At 39.7% G+C, this 17,731-nt stretch overlaps 1 protein-coding gene across 1 annotated transcript; it reads right to left on the bottom strand.

Moving 5' to 3' along the window:
• Positions 1-431: 431 nt before the first annotated feature.
• On the bottom strand, positions 432-16,539 carry TMEM218 (transmembrane protein 218; the record flags this gene model as incomplete). The annotated part of the gene is made up of 5 exons (XM_081278796.1): positions 16,228-16,539; positions 15,623-15,725; positions 5,458-5,568; positions 4,319-4,421; positions 432-566 (listed from the first exon to the last, which is right to left on the bottom strand). The coding sequence occupies exons 3-5, from the start codon at positions 5,565-5,567 to the stop codon at positions 432-434; spliced, it is 348 nt and encodes a 115-aa protein (XP_081134922.1). The 5' UTR covers position 5,568; positions 15,623-15,725; positions 16,228-16,539.
• Positions 16,540-17,731: the final 1,192 nt, after the last annotated feature.

The following is a 17,731-nucleotide window of genomic DNA, read 5'->3' as shown; positions in this document are numbered from 1 at the left end:
ATCTTGAGTAGCTGGGATTACATGTGTCACCACACCCAGCTATAATAATAATTTATAACTAAGAATTTCACATATTATCAAAAAGGGCTCATCCTTCCCCCCCAAGTCCACTTATAAATAGCATGACTGAAAATCTACTCTAAGATTATTATTACTATTTCCCTTTCAAAACAGATGAAATTCCTAAGTACAGGTACTAAGAAGACAGTAGCAGCCCTCCTAAAACGGTGAGAATTGATGCCCATGGGGACAATTTTGCAACCCTGTTTCTGGAAGCCAGAGCTCAAGAGATTTGTCTTAGTGATGAATGTATATTCCTCTGCCTTCAGATAGGAAGACTGTCAAAATAAGGCTCTGAAGTCCCTTGTTGCTCATCAATGATATAAAAATGGAGCAGAGGAGAACAAGGTCTTGGTTTTCCCCAACAATGCTCAATAGGACCGCAGTGGTTTGGCATAGATTGGTTCCAGGATATGATAAGTTAGAACCAAGAAGAGACCTCCAAGGAAGACAGCGCTGAGGAAAGCCAGCAGGACATAGCGCCCAATGAAAAAGGCATCCACAATCTGGAGAAAGAAAACACCAAAGTGAAATTATTACCCTTCAGCATCCTGACTATGTTGATCCAAAATCTATAATAAGTTCATCAGCAGTTGTTCATTCATATTTGTAACTGAGTTCCCTCTATAAATAGATCATTGGAACCAGTTATCCCAAAGAGTTAATGAGAAGTTAGCTTGGTCTAGAAAGAATCATTTTGTTGTTGTTGTTGTTAAAACATATTTTATTATGGAGAATTTGGAACTTATATTAAAATACAATAGTATAAAATTTTGGTGTAGAGCTGGGGCTGTAGCTCAGTGGCAGAACACTTGCCTAGCACATGTTAGACACTGGGTTTGATCCTAAGTACCATATAAAAAGAAACAAATAAAACTATGGCATTCTGTCCATCTACAACTACAAAACAAAACAACAACAACAAAAAAACATGGTGTATACACTATGTTTATATATATATATATATATGATCCAGCCATCAACCTACTGCTTTCAGAGGGGTTCATTTTCAAATAAAAAGGTGACTCTTCAAAGTTTTCATCAGATGAGTTCTGAACCCTAACATTTAGTTTCTCAGTGGAGAAGGCAAATGGCCATTTGCCTAAGATAAAACATTAAGAACATAAGTAACTTGCTCCATCATACATTTGGCTGCCTGGTAACCTGTCATACCTGAGGCCCCAATTCTTTCTTTCTTATTCTGCTTTCCTTTTTCTTCTTTTCTTTTGTGGTACTGGGGATTGAACCAAGGGTCTCGCCCATGTTACCAGTCCTTGAGGCCTCAGTGTTCCTGGTCTTTGTTGACAAAAATCTGTAACTGCTGGGTGTGGTGGCACACACCTATAAATCCCAGCTACTCAGGAGACTGAGGCAGGAGGACTGCAAGTATGAGTGTGGACTGTCTCAAAATTTTTAAAAAGGTGGGGGCATTTGGGGCTATAGGTGAAGTGCTTGCCTAGCATGCTGGAGGTCCTGGATTCAGTCCTCAATACTAAAAGAATAAAAATAAAATAGCTATAACCGATGCTGGCTCTATTCACTGTTGTGCTATGTACTACCAGAGCCCCAATTTTCCCAGCGCCAAATGGCGGTACTTAAATTTAGACAGAAAAAGACCTATTTAATGTATAGATTTTATGACAGCAGTGATTGACTTCACAGAAGCCTTGAAAACTCATATCTAGGAGAGAACCCAAAATATCCAAACAGTGATTGTCATAGGCAAAAAAAAAGAAAAATGGTCTGAAGATGTCCACATCCCAATCCCTAGAAGCTTTGAATATGTTAGATTACATGACAAAGGAGAATTGAGGTTACTAACCAAATGAACCTGAAAACAGGGTTATCTGCATTACCCAGGTGGGCCCAATGTCATCACAAGGGCCCTTGAAAGTTAGAGGGGGAAGTAGGAAAGAGGGTCAGGGAAAGAGGTGTGAGGATGGAAGCAATGTCAGAGAGATGTTTATTGTTGGCTTTGAAGATAGAGGAAGAAGCTGGTGCAGTGGCACATGCCTGTATCTCAGGAGGCTGAAACAGGAGGATCACAAGTTCAAAGCCAGCCTCAGCAAAACTCAGTGAGACCTTGTCTCTAAATAAAATACAAAAAAATAGAGCTGGGATATGGCTCAGTGGTTGAGTGCCCCGAGTTCAATCCTCAGGACACCCGCCCCCCCCAAAAAAAGGTAAAGGAAGGAGGCCACCAGCTAAGGGCTAGAGGAGACCTCCAGAAGCAGGAAAAGGCCAGGAAATAGACTGTCCCCTAAAATCTCTAGAAAGAAATGCAGCCCTGCTGAACCCTGGATTTTATTTAGCCCAGTGAGACTGATTTTGGACTTCTAACCTACAGAACTGTAAGATGATAAATTTATGTTGTGGGCTCCTATGGTTATAGTAACTTGTTACAGCAGCAATAGGAAACTAATACAGTGCTGATATTCAAAGCACCTGTCAAAATCCAAGCTCTGGTATGATTGCTGAGGTCCAAAGACACCAAAAAGAAGAAGACTCAGACACCCCAGCTGCTCCAGAGATTACCCCAACAGTCAACTTATAACAAAGGTCAGTTTGATAAAACAGCTTTAACATAACTTTGACCTTGGCTCTGTTACTGAACAAGTCTCTTGCGGGCTACATGTTTGCTCGTTCGACTGTTTCACTTTTTAATTAGCCAATTAGCAGGCCTTGGGTGCAGAAGGCCCAGGCCATGTATTATTGATACAGTATTGAGCTTGGCTGCTGCAGGGGCCAGCTCTCAAGACCTGAAAATGAGAACTCCATTCTGCTGGCTATGCTGACAAACACATTTTGCTCAAATCCCATTCTCTCCTGAGTCTGAAACTCATATGACAGAAAAGAGAGAGACTGATTTCAACAGTGTTTACTCTATTGCCTTCTTCTAATAGTCACTTCTGTAGCGACACAGAAATCTTATCACTCTCTCCTCTAAGTAAGGACACTGAGGTAAGAATTTACCCCTGGCTCACACACACAGTACTTCTACCTTCAGAGTGGTTTCCAAATGTAAACAAAAGACCTGGAATTAATGAAATAATTCCTTGAATTTGTGTGGTATTATTCCCTTGGAGTTTTTGAAACTAATTTCCTTCCTTTTGTCAAGGTTTAATTCTATATAAGGTTGGAAGTATGTGTTCACTATAGTCCAAAAGTCTGTGTACTGTTGTTTAGTATCAAATTGGTAACCTGTGTATTCTCTGGGCTGGACCCTGATATTCTGCTGAATCCCAACAATGAAGATTTTGAAGGTAGACCTCAGCTTGAATCTTTGCTCTGCTTCTTAATGTATATGTATGAATTTGGGCAAGTTACCTTAACCTCTACAGCTCCTGTGTCCTCACCTATAAAATGAGGACAGTAATAGTACCTACTTTGTACTAGTTAGGTTGGCCTGAAGTTTAAATGAGGCAGTATAAACATGCTTACATAGGACCTAGCACACAGTAATCCTTTAATAAATGTTAGCTATTATCATCATTACTGTTTAAAAATTAAAATAGAGGTTGAGAAAAAAGAAGCTATTAGAAGAAGCAATGGAACAAATGAAGTCAATAACCTTATCAGGTTCCTATGGGGTTTGAGACCAGTTGTGCATGGTTAAACCAGCACCCCATTCATTCAGGAAAGGGTGAGATCTCCAGCAAAGAAGTATAGAGAGGTGATAAGAATCCATTTACAGAGGTGGAAGCTGGCATATGTAGACCAATGAAATTGTTAGTATTGAATTAATTTATATCTTCCATTTCTGCTTTCCACAGAAATGTTCCTCTTTCCCCACTTCTCTATGGAAATGATTCTCTCCACATTATGAGTGGAAAAGGCATACTAGATGGAGATGGAAATTCATGTTGCTCAGCACCCTGATGGTACTACATCAATTTCAACCCAAGATATGAGGATGTGAGCCAAGGCTACCAGAAATGGGACCTCACTTTGGGAGCAGGACTACTCCCATTTCTAACTCTTTTCTCTTTCTCTGTCCCCACAGTAGAAGGTGGCCTTACAACACAATGTTATTCAACTTGATGCAAGTTGGAGAAGAGAACATCTCAGGCAAACCTCTGCCTAGAAGTGTTGCAGATGGAATTCAGAAGATTCTTTTCCTGAGTGAAGGCGTAGAGGGTCTTAAAATTCCCTCTGAGCTTTTCCATCGTTGCCTGAACACTGCAATTCTAACACATCTCAGGTCACAGGGCAGGATGATGGTTTGGACCAGAGGACAAAATGAAACCAACAGCTTTACCTTCGTTTCGACCTCTGGGGCTGGAAATTCACTGGCTCGGGGAAAAAGTAACAGAACAGACGTGATGATCACAGCACCAAGGAATACAAAAATGACAGAGAACCTGGGACCAAAAAGAGAAAGTATTAAAAGTACCGTTTTTTCTTTTATGGGGGCCAGACTGGCCTTTCCTTGGGGTCAATATTCTATGTTTCAGTCCCTTAACAGAGTCCAGAGACCTGCTGTGTCCACAACCAGCCTCCATCCCAAAGTCTTTCTTCCTAGACGGGTACCAGTTGTATGCATTCCCCTTTATTCTGGGAAATTCCTAACAGCGGGAATTCATAGTTTTCATTTGTGCTTCTGCATGAAGTCATTAAGAAAACACAACAGGGCTGGGGATGTGGCTCAAGCGGTAGCGCGCTTGCCTGGCATGCGTGCGGCCCGGGTTCAATCCTCAGCACCACATACAAACAAAGATGTTGTGTCCGCCGAGAACTAAAAAATAATAAATATTAAAAAATTCTCTCTCTCTCTCTCTCTCTCTCTCTCTCTCTCCTCTCTCACTCTCTCTTTAAAAAAAAAAGAAAAGAAAACACAACAAAGCAGTCCCTCCCCATTCCCACTTAGGATACTTTAGCAAATTCTTAATTCTCTGCTTCCTACTGACACTAAAATGGAGTGTCCAGAGTGGAACTCTATTTTCAGGTTCCGTTAGTAGCCTAACTCTGTTCCAAGTCAATGCCAGGTGCAGAAGGCCAGTTAAACCCACTGAAGGCTTCTTTCGTTTCCCTGGGTCAGGCCTAGAGCCTTAGAGACTGGACCAAGCAAGTGCCATAAATATGAACAATTAAGAAAAACTCCCACGTTCAACCCCAAGAGATTCAATAGGCAGTGAAAGCAGATTTTCTTGTCATCTCTTGTCTTCCCTGATCTCCTCCATAGTAAGAACTGAAAAATACACTTCCCTTCTCCTCCCACCTCTGCCTCAGAGCATAAATAACACAGTTAGTGCTTATGATAAGAGGTTAAAATGCAACTCATTCAAACTGCCAGTAATTACAAAAATGATCTTCTGAATTCTAAATGTTTAATGAGCGTCAGCGATTTTGCCTCTAATTGCTTTTACCTAGGACTCCCAGCTGGAAAGAATGCCTTACCTAGCTATCCCGGAGGCTCTGGATAACAGCACACACAGCAGCAGCACCAACACCCAGAGCAGGGCTAAGATGAACACGCCAGCACCCACTCCTAGCACTGTGCCAGCCATCCTGGGGAGGAAGACATCATCAGCCTTCACTCTGTCTGGGACCCCTACCCACACCCACTTCTAGCATTTAGACAAGTACAGAAAGCCTGACCTCATTATGGGGAAGTTTTTGATGATTGGTGTGTAGGATCACTCACTACAGGTCTTTAATTTTCAAGAATGTCCAGTCCCAGAGTCCCTTAATGGGAACTAGAAATTTAGAACCCAAAGCCTTTCTTTATGGCAGGGACTGAGAGATGGCTTTTCTGCTCCATGTGTGTAATTTTAAATTTGGTCTCTGAATTCTACTTTAACTTCTTCCCCAAGCCACAGTAGAACACTAAACTCTCCCTTGCTATAATATCCTAACTAAGGTCTGTTAAAGGCACAAGGGCCTGTGAGTTCCAGGGCCAAAGCAGAAGTTGAAGCTCTTAGGTTAAAATCATGGGATGAACTTTGACTCACCAGGCAATCATGAGACAGAAATTTCCACTCTACTGTTGAGTGCTTATTTGCAAAAGGAAGAAAATTTCCAGTCCTTAAAGAACAACCACCATCAGTACTTCTGAACATTTACTATGTGCTAAGTACTTTACAAATGTATCTCATTTAATCATGGAAATAAGCTTTGGAGGGAAGTATTATATGTCCATGTCTCAGAAGGAGTCAGTGCAGTATAACTGCAAAGAGGGATGTGCTGTTTTGCTAATTAGTGCCTTACAACAAGATAAATTCGTTCTCTCGCTGTTCTTGAGATGAAAAGTAAAAAATAAAGGCATCAGTAAGTCCACACGCCTAATAAAGGATTTAGAGGAGGATCCTTCCAGGCCTCTTCCAGCTTCTGGTGGCTCCACATGTTCCTTGGCTTGTGACTCACAACTCTAGTCTCTGTTCCTGTCTTCATGTGGCCTTCTCTGTCTCTTGTCTTCTTCTGGCTGCTCATTATAAGGGCATCTTCACTGAACTTCAGGACCACTCAAGTAGTCTAGTATGATTTTATCAAAGCTCCTTAACTTAATTACATCTACAAAAACACTTTAGTTGGGCTGGGGATGTGGCTCAAGCGGTAGCGCGCTCGCCTGGCATGCGTGCGGCCTGGGTTCGATCCTCAGCACCACATACAAACAAAGATGTTGTGTCCGCCGAGAACTAAAAAATAAATATTAAAAATTCTCTCTCTCTCTCTCTCTCCTCTCTCACTCTCTCTTTAAAAAAAAAAAACACTTTAGTCAAATAGGTTCACATTCATATATTTAGGCTGTGGACATAACTTTGGGGGGCTACAAATCAACCCACTACAGGTCAACACCATACTACCATACTTGCCCTGATTTTCTTTCCAGTACCAGAGACAAGTCTTAAGCAACAGATTCTTCCTTAGCTTGCTGGTTTTCTTTACCTGATATTTAAATGTCACAAAAATTTATCTATGAGAGGTTTTGTTAAAAAGTTATTGGAAAAGAAGCTCTAAGCATGAACTACTTTTAAAACACAGAAATTCAATCAACATTCATGATGTCCCTACCATGTAAAGCACCATTCTACAAGCTGGGGATAACAAAGGTAGGTGAGATATCTCTCCCAGCAGAAGCTTTAGGTCTATTGGAGAATACCATCACATAAACAACTGCCCATGTTACATTCTGTTAAGTAGCAAAGTGTAGCAGGAACTGGGATATTGAGAAGGGTTACAAAGGAGGGACCTTGCACAGGAACTCTCTGGAAAGAATCAATGAGGCAAGATGAGGAGTAAGGGGACAGGCCTCTCTAACCTCACTGGGGAGCATTATGCCCCTCCCAGGCACCTCATGGATGTTGTCCCAACTACTCCAGCAAGCCAGTGTTTCCCCATCTCTAAGTCTTTGTACTTGGCTATTTCTAAAGCCTGTAATTAACCCTCAATCCCCAACAATCCCTCTCCTATTTGTAGGGCTAGACTCTCTTCATGGTTCCCATCTTGGCTTCCTCAGAGAAGGAATAGCACTTCCTCTGAGAGGTCTTCCCCGACTACCCTGTCTAAAGTAATCCTCCCAAACAGTGATTTTTCATCTCTCTAGTTCCTTCAGAGTATTTGTCATTAATTGTAGTTAATTTTTTCTCTATGTGGGGAGGTACTGGGGATTGAACCCATATTGAGCCACATTCCTGGCCCTTTTTATTTTGAGACAGGGTCTTACTAAGTTGTTGAGGCTGGCTTTGAACTCACAATCTTCCTGTCCCAGCCTCCAGTCACTGGGATTACAGGCATGTACCACTCCACTTGGTTAACTTATTTATTCATTTTCTTACAAGTTTATTTTTTGTCTCTCCAACTAGAATAATAAATTCATGAAGGCAGAAACTTTATCTTTTTCACCTGGTATCCCCAGTTTGTAGCTCAGAGGTTATATGGAATAAATTTGTTTGATGAATAAATAAAGCAGTGCTAACAAATCTGAAAATCAAGTGAGGGAGTAATAAGGTCATATCAAGGTTTAGAAGGATGACCAGATAACTTCTGGTCCATGCACTGGACAGTACTAACAAAGGGAACAACAGTGAACACGTGGAAATGCTCAATAAGACAAATTAAAAAGAATTGAACAAATACACAAAGCAATGAAGGAAAATCCTTAAGTACCCTAAACAAAAAAAATATAACTCAAAGCCTGAGTGGTTAGTGAGGACTGAGCACTGAGACCTACAGGGGTGCTGGCAGCAGATACAGGCCTTCAGAATGGTCCTGTCCTGGCCAGATGAGATCTCAGGCCCATGATGCAGAGAACTAGAACTAAGAACAATATATCATGCTGGGCCCTCAAAGAGCTAATGGTTTTTGAAATATGGTCTGAAAAATTGCTAATGATTTCAAAGAAATCTAGACAAGTGACTCAGGCCACAAGTGAAAAAGACTAGCCCAAGAGAAATCTGAATCCTTACCTGCATTTAAATATAGAGTTCAAGTACAATACTAATGTGGTATGGGAATCTCAGTAGAAAAGATTAACATAAAAACTAGACTAAAAGTAAGGTACCTAAAGGATCCCAGCTGAGATCATCTATTAGGATGCCACCACAGATGTGCATATAAGACTCAAGAGTGGATTTAATGAGGTTTTCAGACTTAAAAAGACTGAAATGGAATTCACCTTGTGGGAGGCTGACATAGCATGTAACTAGTATTTGCTTCCCTTCCTGGTTGGCTGAGGCACTGTAGGTCACCCCGTGATCTGGTTGCTTTTAAGTAAGGGAAGATGGTAGCCCCAATCTTGAGGGTAGAGAACGCAAATGTGTCTTCGTGCATGGGCGTGCTTTCCTACTAGCCCCATGGGTTGAGCTACGCTCACCTGTTCCTTTGTGATATTACCCCTTGTCTAGTTTGGGATAGAATGTTCCATGAAAACGCCCTTTTGTGTGTCCCCTTCTCTTACTCTTGCCATCACCCCCTTGGGTGTGGCCTTCCTAGATGTCAATCAACCTGCTGACAGCAGACATCATGAAGCTAGACTCAACCCCCTGAAGCCTGACCCCCTTGCTTCATTTGAATGGCTTCTCCTAAATAAAAGGGGTCAGCACGCCCTCGCTCGCTTGCTCTACGGACCCTTAAGGTCAGAGGAGCTGTCACAGCACCCCCAAAGAAAAAGGTATTTCTGTCTTGTGTGGTTATTTTGCACAGCCCAGTTCCCCTTAAGTGAACCCTGAGTGTTTTAGTCACATGGATCACGACAGGTAGTGTCCCTGGGTGGGCAGGTTTGAGGGTTTAAGTCGCAGGAATGCGACACACAGATCCTCACTGAAAGAGCTACTTAGGAATGTACTCCAACAAAAAGGAAAATGAACCAAGAAAGATATAAGGAAAAATGGTGGGCTGGGGATGTGGCTCAAGCGGTAGCGCACTCGCCTGGCATGCGTGCGGCCCGGGTTTGATCCTCAGCACCACATACCAACAAAGATGTTGTGTCCGCCGGGAACTAAAAAATAAATATTAAAAAAAAAAAAAAGAAAAATGGTGAGAAAGACATTAGCAAAAATTGACTATAAATATTCCCGCAATGATAATGACGACTAATTTTCAAGGGGTTAAAAATGAGAAAACGAAAATATTACTCAACAGTTATATGGAAGGTGAGAAAGAAGAGTTCAAAGTCAAAGCAGTCAATATATATTACTTGCTCTGAAGGAGGAGTTAATGATTAGTTAAGTTTTACTAAGCAAAAGATAGATATTTGAAGACACATAGGCACATACTAAATAACAGAAAGAGAATGAACAACTTCCACACGAGTGAAAAAAAAATAATAAAGGAAGAAAACAAGAGGGGGTGATAGCAAGGGGTAAAAAGGAAGGAAAATTTAAAAATATAAGATAAAACTGAAAATTACAACAAAAAGCATAGTAAATACAAACTTATATTAATTATATTAATTATACTTGATTATTAAAGGATTCTCATGCTAGATTTAAAAAAAATAAAAACATCTCTTTATAAAAGCTACACAAAAAGCATAAAGAAAGAGAGGTTCAAAATAAAGAGACTGAAAAGAAACACTAACAAAACAATACTAGGGGGAAAGTGTATTGGGAAATGTTTAATAGGTGTAGAGTTCTACTTTTACAAGACGAAAAATTTCTGGAGATCTGTTTCATGATAATGTAAATATACTACACTAATGAACTGTACACATAAAAATGGTTATATGGTAAATTTTATGTTATGTGCTTTAAATCACAATTTGGAAAAACAAGTGAAACAAAAATATAAGTTGGTAAAGCAATATTAGTATCAAGAATATATGTTAAGCTTGAAAAATATTAATAATAATAATAATCACAGGCTGGGTTTGTAGCTCAGTGGTAGAAAGCTTGCCTAGCATATGTGAGGCACTGGGTTCAATTCTCAGCATCATATAAAAAATACAAGTATTGTGTCCATATACAACTAAAAGTATTTAAAAAAAAGAATAATCACAAAAAGGAATAATTTGGCAAAAAGACACAACTTGAAATAAATATGAACCTAACATAAGTGACATAAATGACATAAATATGAACCTAACATAAATGACATAACATTACAATAAGCAAAGCCACAAATTTAGTGGAAGATTTTAATGTAACTATCTTAGAATCTAACAGATCAAGCAGAAAAAAAATAAAAATAAACACTTGACAAAGAGGTTATCCAAATGACCAATATGTGAAAAGCAGTTCAACTTCATTAGTCATCAGGAAATTGCAAATAAAAACCAAAATTCATTACTCCTACATACCTGCAAAAATGGCTGAAATGAAAATGACAGACAACATAAGTGTTAGTAAAGATGTAGATTAATTGGAACCCTCAAACACCGTGGTAAGAGTATAAATTGTTATAACTGCTTTGGAGACTACTGACAGTATCGATCAAAACTGAAAATTCATGTCCCCCAGATCCAGCTCTTCTATTCCCAGTTGTATTCTAACAGAGATGCACACAGAAGTTCAAAACCCATGTACAAGAAGTTCATTCCAACCCTATTTGAAATAGCTGAAAAAAGAAACAACCCACATGTCCACCAATACAAAGGATAAATATGTTTCATAATTCTTTCATACAATGCAATAGAATAAAGCAATAAGAATGAACTTGGATGAATTTCACAAATACTAAGTGTAAAATGACAGAAGCAAAAAAGTTTATACTGTTTGATTCCATTTATATAATGTTCAAAAAAAGTTCCAACTACTTTGGGAGGTTAGAAGTCAAAGAGTATGTTTTCCATTCAGAAAGTAGTGACTGGAGGGAGCTGAAAGAGGTTCTGGAGTGCTGATAAAATTTTGTTTATTGATCTGGGTGTGGGTTACCTGGATTCACTCATTTTGGTAAACTGTACCTAGCTATACATTTAGGATGTGTACACTTTTCTGTATGTGTGTTATACTTCACTAAAAGGTTTCTTTTGAAGAATCTTAAGAGACATATCAATCAAATGCAATATATGGACTCTGTTTGGGTCTTGATTCAAAAAAGCCAGTATAAAAAAGAAAACCTTTTAAAAGATGACTGGAGAAATTTCAACAGTATCTGGATATTTGATGATATTAGGGAATTATGTTTTTTTTTTAAGTGAATTAAAAAAAAAAAAAAAAGCTATTGGGCTGGGGATGTGGCTCAAGCGGTAGCACGCTTGCCTGGCATGCGTGCGGCCCAGGTTCGATCCTCAGCACCACATACAAACAAAGATGTTGTGTCCGCCGAAAATTAAGAAATAAATATTAAAATTCTCTCTCTCTCTTAAAAAATAAAAGCTATTGAAGGCTCTTTAGGATATACACATATATACATGTAACACATCAGAGAATAGAAAATGTGACTAGGAGCTTCATATTCTCTGGGGGAGGGGAATTGAAGTAGCTAACATGAAATAAGACTGGTTGTGAGCTAGTTGTCGAAACTGGGTGAAGAGAGTGTTGATGTTGGCTATACTATTTTTATACTTTTGAATATATTGGAAACCTTCACACTAGAAAGATATGTGTATGTATATGTATGTAAATGTGAATAAATGTAACAAAAGATTTGTAAGATTATTGTAGTTAAAATTATAAAATCTTATTAAAGATCGTTTTCTAAGAAGCACCTGGACAGAGAAATAAAGTAGCCCTGAATAAAAAATAACCCATGTTGCTAGATGGTTCAATTCAAAGATTTCAATTTTCTTTAACCTATACATTTAATGCAATTCTAACCAAAATCTAAAAATAATTTTTGTAGAACTTGAAAATGAATCCTAAATTCATATGAGTAAAAACCCAAGAATAGCCAGAACAATTTTGAGAAGTAGAAAGGCAACTTGCCTTTCTTGTTACCAACTGCCACAAGACACATTATAAAACCAAGGTAATTAAAACAGTGTGATAGTGGCACAAAGACACATGGACCAGCGGCATGAAATTGAGAACCTAGAAACAGATCCATCCATTTGTCAGAACTTCATGCAGGAAGGAGTTGGCTCTGCGATTCAGTGGGTAAAGGATTTCATAGCTGGTGGTGGGACAAATGATTATCCAACCGGAAAATAATAAAACTAGACCTCTACATTATATCATATACAGAAGCCAATTTTAAATGGAACTAATTCATAATGAAATAGCATATGTTTAAAAATATGAATGTTCAGGCTGACTACACTAGAATACATAATGAAGTACAGTAGTCAGATGCTTGCACCTAAACTTAGAATCACCATGAACGCAAAAGCTACAAATGCAGACTATGCAGGTGTGTTGTGCTGGCAACTCAAATACCACGAGCTGTGCTGCCTTTAGTTATGTGATTTTTCTAGAGTGAGGAACAACTCTTGTTAAAGTTCCAAACCACAAATTAGTATAATTTTCCCTTGATTTACATTAGAGTTTCATTCCTGGAAATTTTACTATATTAAACTGTGCCAAAAAATACATTATGTTAATATGAAAAATAGAGTTAGGTTCTGGGCCCAGATAATTAGGATCGAATACCCTGAGGAAAAGTAGTATAGGATGGAGGACAATTCTTTACCTGATGACTGTCCCGTGCATTGTGGAACACCTTGCATCCCCAGCCCTGCTAGGTAAATTCCAATACTTCCTTCCAATGATAATAACTAAATATGTCTACACAAATCCCAAAATACCTCCATGAAGAACTAGTGTTCTGCCAACCCAGATGCCCTTCAATAGATGAATGGATAAAAAAAATGTGGCATCTATACACAATGGAGTACTATGCAGCAATAAAAAATGACAAAATCATAGAATTTGCAGGGAAATGGATGGCACTAGAGCAGATTATGCTTAGTGAAGCTAGCCAATCCCTAAAAAACAAATACCAAATGTCTTCTTTGATATAATGAGAGCAACTATGAACAGAGCAGGGAGGAAGAGCAGGAAGAAAAGATTAACATTAAATAGAGACATGAGATGGGAGGGATAGGGAGAGAAAAGGGAAATTGCATGGAAATGAAGGGAGACCCTCATTGCTATACAAAATCACATATAAGAGGTTGTGAGGGGAATGGGAAAATAAACAAGGAGAGAAATGAATTACAGTCGATGGGGTAGAGAGAGGAGATGGGAGGGGAGGGGAGGGGGGATAGTAGGGGATAGGAAAGGTAGCAGAATACAACAATTACTAATAGGGCATTATGTAAAATTGTGGATGTGTAACCGATGTGATTCTGCAATCTGCATTTGGGGTAAAACTGGGGGTTCATAACCCACTTCAATCTAATGTATGAAATATGATATGTCAAGAGCTTTGTAATGTTGTGAACAACCAATAAAAATAAATAAATAAATAAATAAATCCAAAAAAAAAAGAACTAGTGTTCTGGAAAAATTCTTGGATCATCACTACGACTTTATTCTTGATAGCATAACAACAGGAAAAAAAAACACACCCTGAAATGTTCATCAATAAGAAAATGAATACAATATTTTATATTCATAATGAACACTTCAAATGAATGAACTTGATCTATATGTACTGCTATAAATATAACTAAAAACCAATGTTGAGTGATAAAAATTGCAAATGAAATCCACAATATACTATTTGTAGTTTAAAATTAAAATAAACTTTAATAATACATATTGCTTAGGATGTACATATATACAGCAAAAGCATAAAAACATGAGCATTAATGATATAATTTCAGGAGAGTATTTGCCTCTCTGGGGAAAGGAAGGAAAGAGCAGAGGAAAGGAAAGAAAAGTGATCTAAACTAGATCTATGAGGTTTTTATTTCTTTAAAATTAAAAGCTTAAATAGATAAGCCAAAAAGTGAATATTTATTAATCTGGAACACAGGTATTTGATATACTATCAAATGTAATATTCTCAAGTTTAGTTTTAAAAAGTTAACTGATGACAGAGTACAAAGAGAGGTGATGAGGATATAAGCTTTCCTTGGTTGTGGAAATAGAAAATCTAAGGAGAAGGTTTTAGAAATTACTCATATTTCTGAGTTTGGTTGATTGGGCTGATTCCTCTAAGAAAATAACTACTTAAGGTTAATTGGTGCTCTTTATGATATTGCACAATAACCTGTAAGACCTAGACCAACTCTAACATCTTAGAATACAGGATAATGGTAGTTAAAACTGAATCATTTGAAACATATCCCTTTAATATCCCACAGAAACTTAAAAACTCAGGAGACACTGGGTTCTATAGACACTGGGTTACAGCTTTCAAGTATGAGATAAATACTAATACTAGAATTAGCTATTCTGAGAATGGGGTTCATAACTTTATAACCAAACTGCACATTTTCTTACCATATGTAGAAAGGAAGGAGTTGGGTACACTAAAGAAAGATGTTGTAGAGAAATGAACATCTAGGCATTTCATTTTGTTAATTCAATATGAGAATAATACTTTTGCTCATTTCCTCTATTAGAATAGTTAAATTATTATTTTTGAGTCAGATATGATAAAAAGTAAAGTTTTTATTGAATATTCAGGACTTCTTCAAATCTTGGAGAATTGATGGTTTAGTCACCCTGATTTCAAGAGTAAGTCCATTGACTTAATAAATGTGGCATGTACTTATGTATTCATTTATTTTGCAGTAATGGGGGTTGAACCTAGGTCCTCCTCACACAAGCACTCTACCACTGAGCTATATCCCCAGCCCATTCTATTTTATTTTGAGACATGAAGCCTTGACCTTACAATGCCCAGGCTGGCCTTGAACTTGTGGATCCTCTTGCCTCAACCTCCTGAGTTGCTAGGACTACAGGTATACACCATAAACCCAGCAATATCACTGGGCTAAATTTGAACACTGTTCAGTAGCTGACAACAGGACCGAATATAGGATCAATTTTTTTCCCCTCTATGTTGATGCTGTGAGATCTTTTTTTTTTTTTTTTTTAAGAAAGTTTCTTCAAACCCTTTTGGATGTATTTGTATTTGTCATTTATCTAAAGTTGGTTCTACATGCCCTTTCAGAGAAATCTGATACAGAAGCACACAGTGAGGAGACTGACCCTAATTTACTAAAAATACAGCACCCAGCACTAAGTTGAAAATCTTGAGTGAGAATACTAATGGCTATTATAAGATGACTTACTGTCCAGGACAAATATGGACTCCGTAGAGGGTAATAAAGCTTAATAGCTGCTGGTGATGGGTGATACCTCACCCATTGCCCGATTTTCACGTGGACTCAAGCCCTTAAAAGCAACAGAAGAAAACAATGGATTACAGGAGTGAATGGCCCTTCAGAAGGAATCCTTTTCAATTTTTTCTATAGCTTGTCCCAAACACTTAAAAATAATCAGAGGACTTTCACATTTTTATTTTTCTACTTTAAATATTTATCATTTGAATTTTAAAATATTAAGATATCGCCTCCAGCTTTATTAAGTCCCATGCACGTCTGGGACAAAAATCAATTGTCAAGCTACCTAAATGCCACTCTTACTTAACACACTGTTAGAAAGGCGGCGGTGGTGGGGGGGGTCGTCCATGGATTCTGATCCTGTCCTTTCCCGGTCATGGTTGCGTTTTGAAAGTGACAGAGATTCAGTCCGCTAGCTCCATCACCCATCAGCTACCAGCACTGCAGCCGGGAAACACCGGGCTGCTAGGAGCTCCTCCACTCTCCCCAGCCCGGCTGCTGATTCAAACTGGCAAGAGGAAAAGAGTGCCCGCACGTCTCATCAGAATGCTCACCTGACTACCTCCTAGCAGTTGGAGAGGGATTACGGTTTCAGACAAAAGGAAAACGAAGGCACTGACATTTTACTTTCTTAAGAGCATGATACAGAAAACAGTCCCTCCTTCTCGGCATTCTATTAAGAATTTATTAGCCGCCGGGTCTTGGGCCCAGACCCGCGGTAAGGGTAGTCTGTGTTTCCGCGCACCGCCCGCCCACACTGTTTTCCAGACTCCGCAGCCGGAGTCTCCATCCTTCTCGCTACTCCGCATCTGTCCGGCTTTCCTCACCGCCGATCTCCTCTTGGGTTCCCGGGTTATCCCACTTCCCCGGACCCGATTCATACCTCAATGTCCCGCTGGTTCCAGTCCGCCGAGGCTTTGATCTACTTATAACGAATCACAAGTGGGCTTTCATTCAGGCGATTTCGTATTCGCCAATCAGTGCTGCTCTTTCAACGCCCAGCTTTCCTCTCATTAGCTTACACTTGCCGCGACTCCAGGCAACGCCAAGTGTAGTGGGTGGGCACATTGTCCTCAGTTCCGCGTTTCCATTGGTCGGTGCTGGTCGGTTTGGGGCCTTGGCTCAACTTCGATTGGATAGATTCGCCTCACCACGCCCCATACCACTGTCAATCACATTATTCTCTTTAACCCGCTGGACCATAGGTTTGTGTTGCCTGAGGGCGGGATTTTGGACCCGAGAGCGGTTTCTCCAGGTTTCCTTCGCGGTCTCCATGGAGACTGTACAGCCCCGCGGTGAAGCGGCTAGGACTAGTAGCCCGCATCTCCAAGTTCCGAGACCTGTACAGACATCAGTGCGAGTTCCGCAGTCTGATACACCTCTCAGTCCGCTACCCACTGATTCGGGCGGGGCGCAGGTTTTGAGTGTTGCTTCTAGGCCTAGTCAGAAAGAGTCGCTAAAAATCCGCTTGGCGGGAAGTGAGTCCAAAGCGCTAGTTGTAATAACGTCGCGTTTCATTTATCCTTACCTTGACTTCTTTTATTTAGCGTTATAGCCGGTAGCTACTTCGAAGTAGACTGAGGCAAGGGTCATTCTACCCAAGTCTACAGACTGGAAAAGAGGTGTAGGATCAATCAAGTAAATCCTTTGCTGCCACTCTTCCGGGCAGCTGCAACTGGGATTGGTCCACGCTTTTAGCAGACTGCTGTTACCTAACTGCCAGCCAGAATTGCCAGAATTGCCCATAGACCCAAAGAGTCATCCATCAGGCCAATTAAAGGAACCAGGAGAAAGTCTGTGTGCACCACTATGGAATCAGGAAGGGAAAACAAACAAACAATACCAGCCGGACACGCTGGCGAACGCCTGTAATACCAGCGGATCCGGAGGCTGGTGAGTTCAAAGCCAGCCTCAGCGAAAGCGAGGCGCCAGGCAACTCAGTGTGACCCTGTCTCTAAATAAAATACAATAGAGCTGGGGATGTGGCTCAGTGGTCGAGCTCCCCTGATTTCAATCCGCGGTACCAAAACAAACAACAAACAAACAGTACCAAATTTG

This window comes from Spermophilus citellus (assembly GCF_964194105.1).
Source record: "Spermophilus citellus genome assembly, chromosome: 2".
NCBI lineage: Eukaryota > Metazoa > Chordata > Mammalia > Rodentia > Sciuridae > Spermophilus > Spermophilus citellus.
The sequence above is the reverse complement of the archived record's forward strand: the minus strand, read 5'-3'. Positions and strand labels throughout refer to the sequence as shown.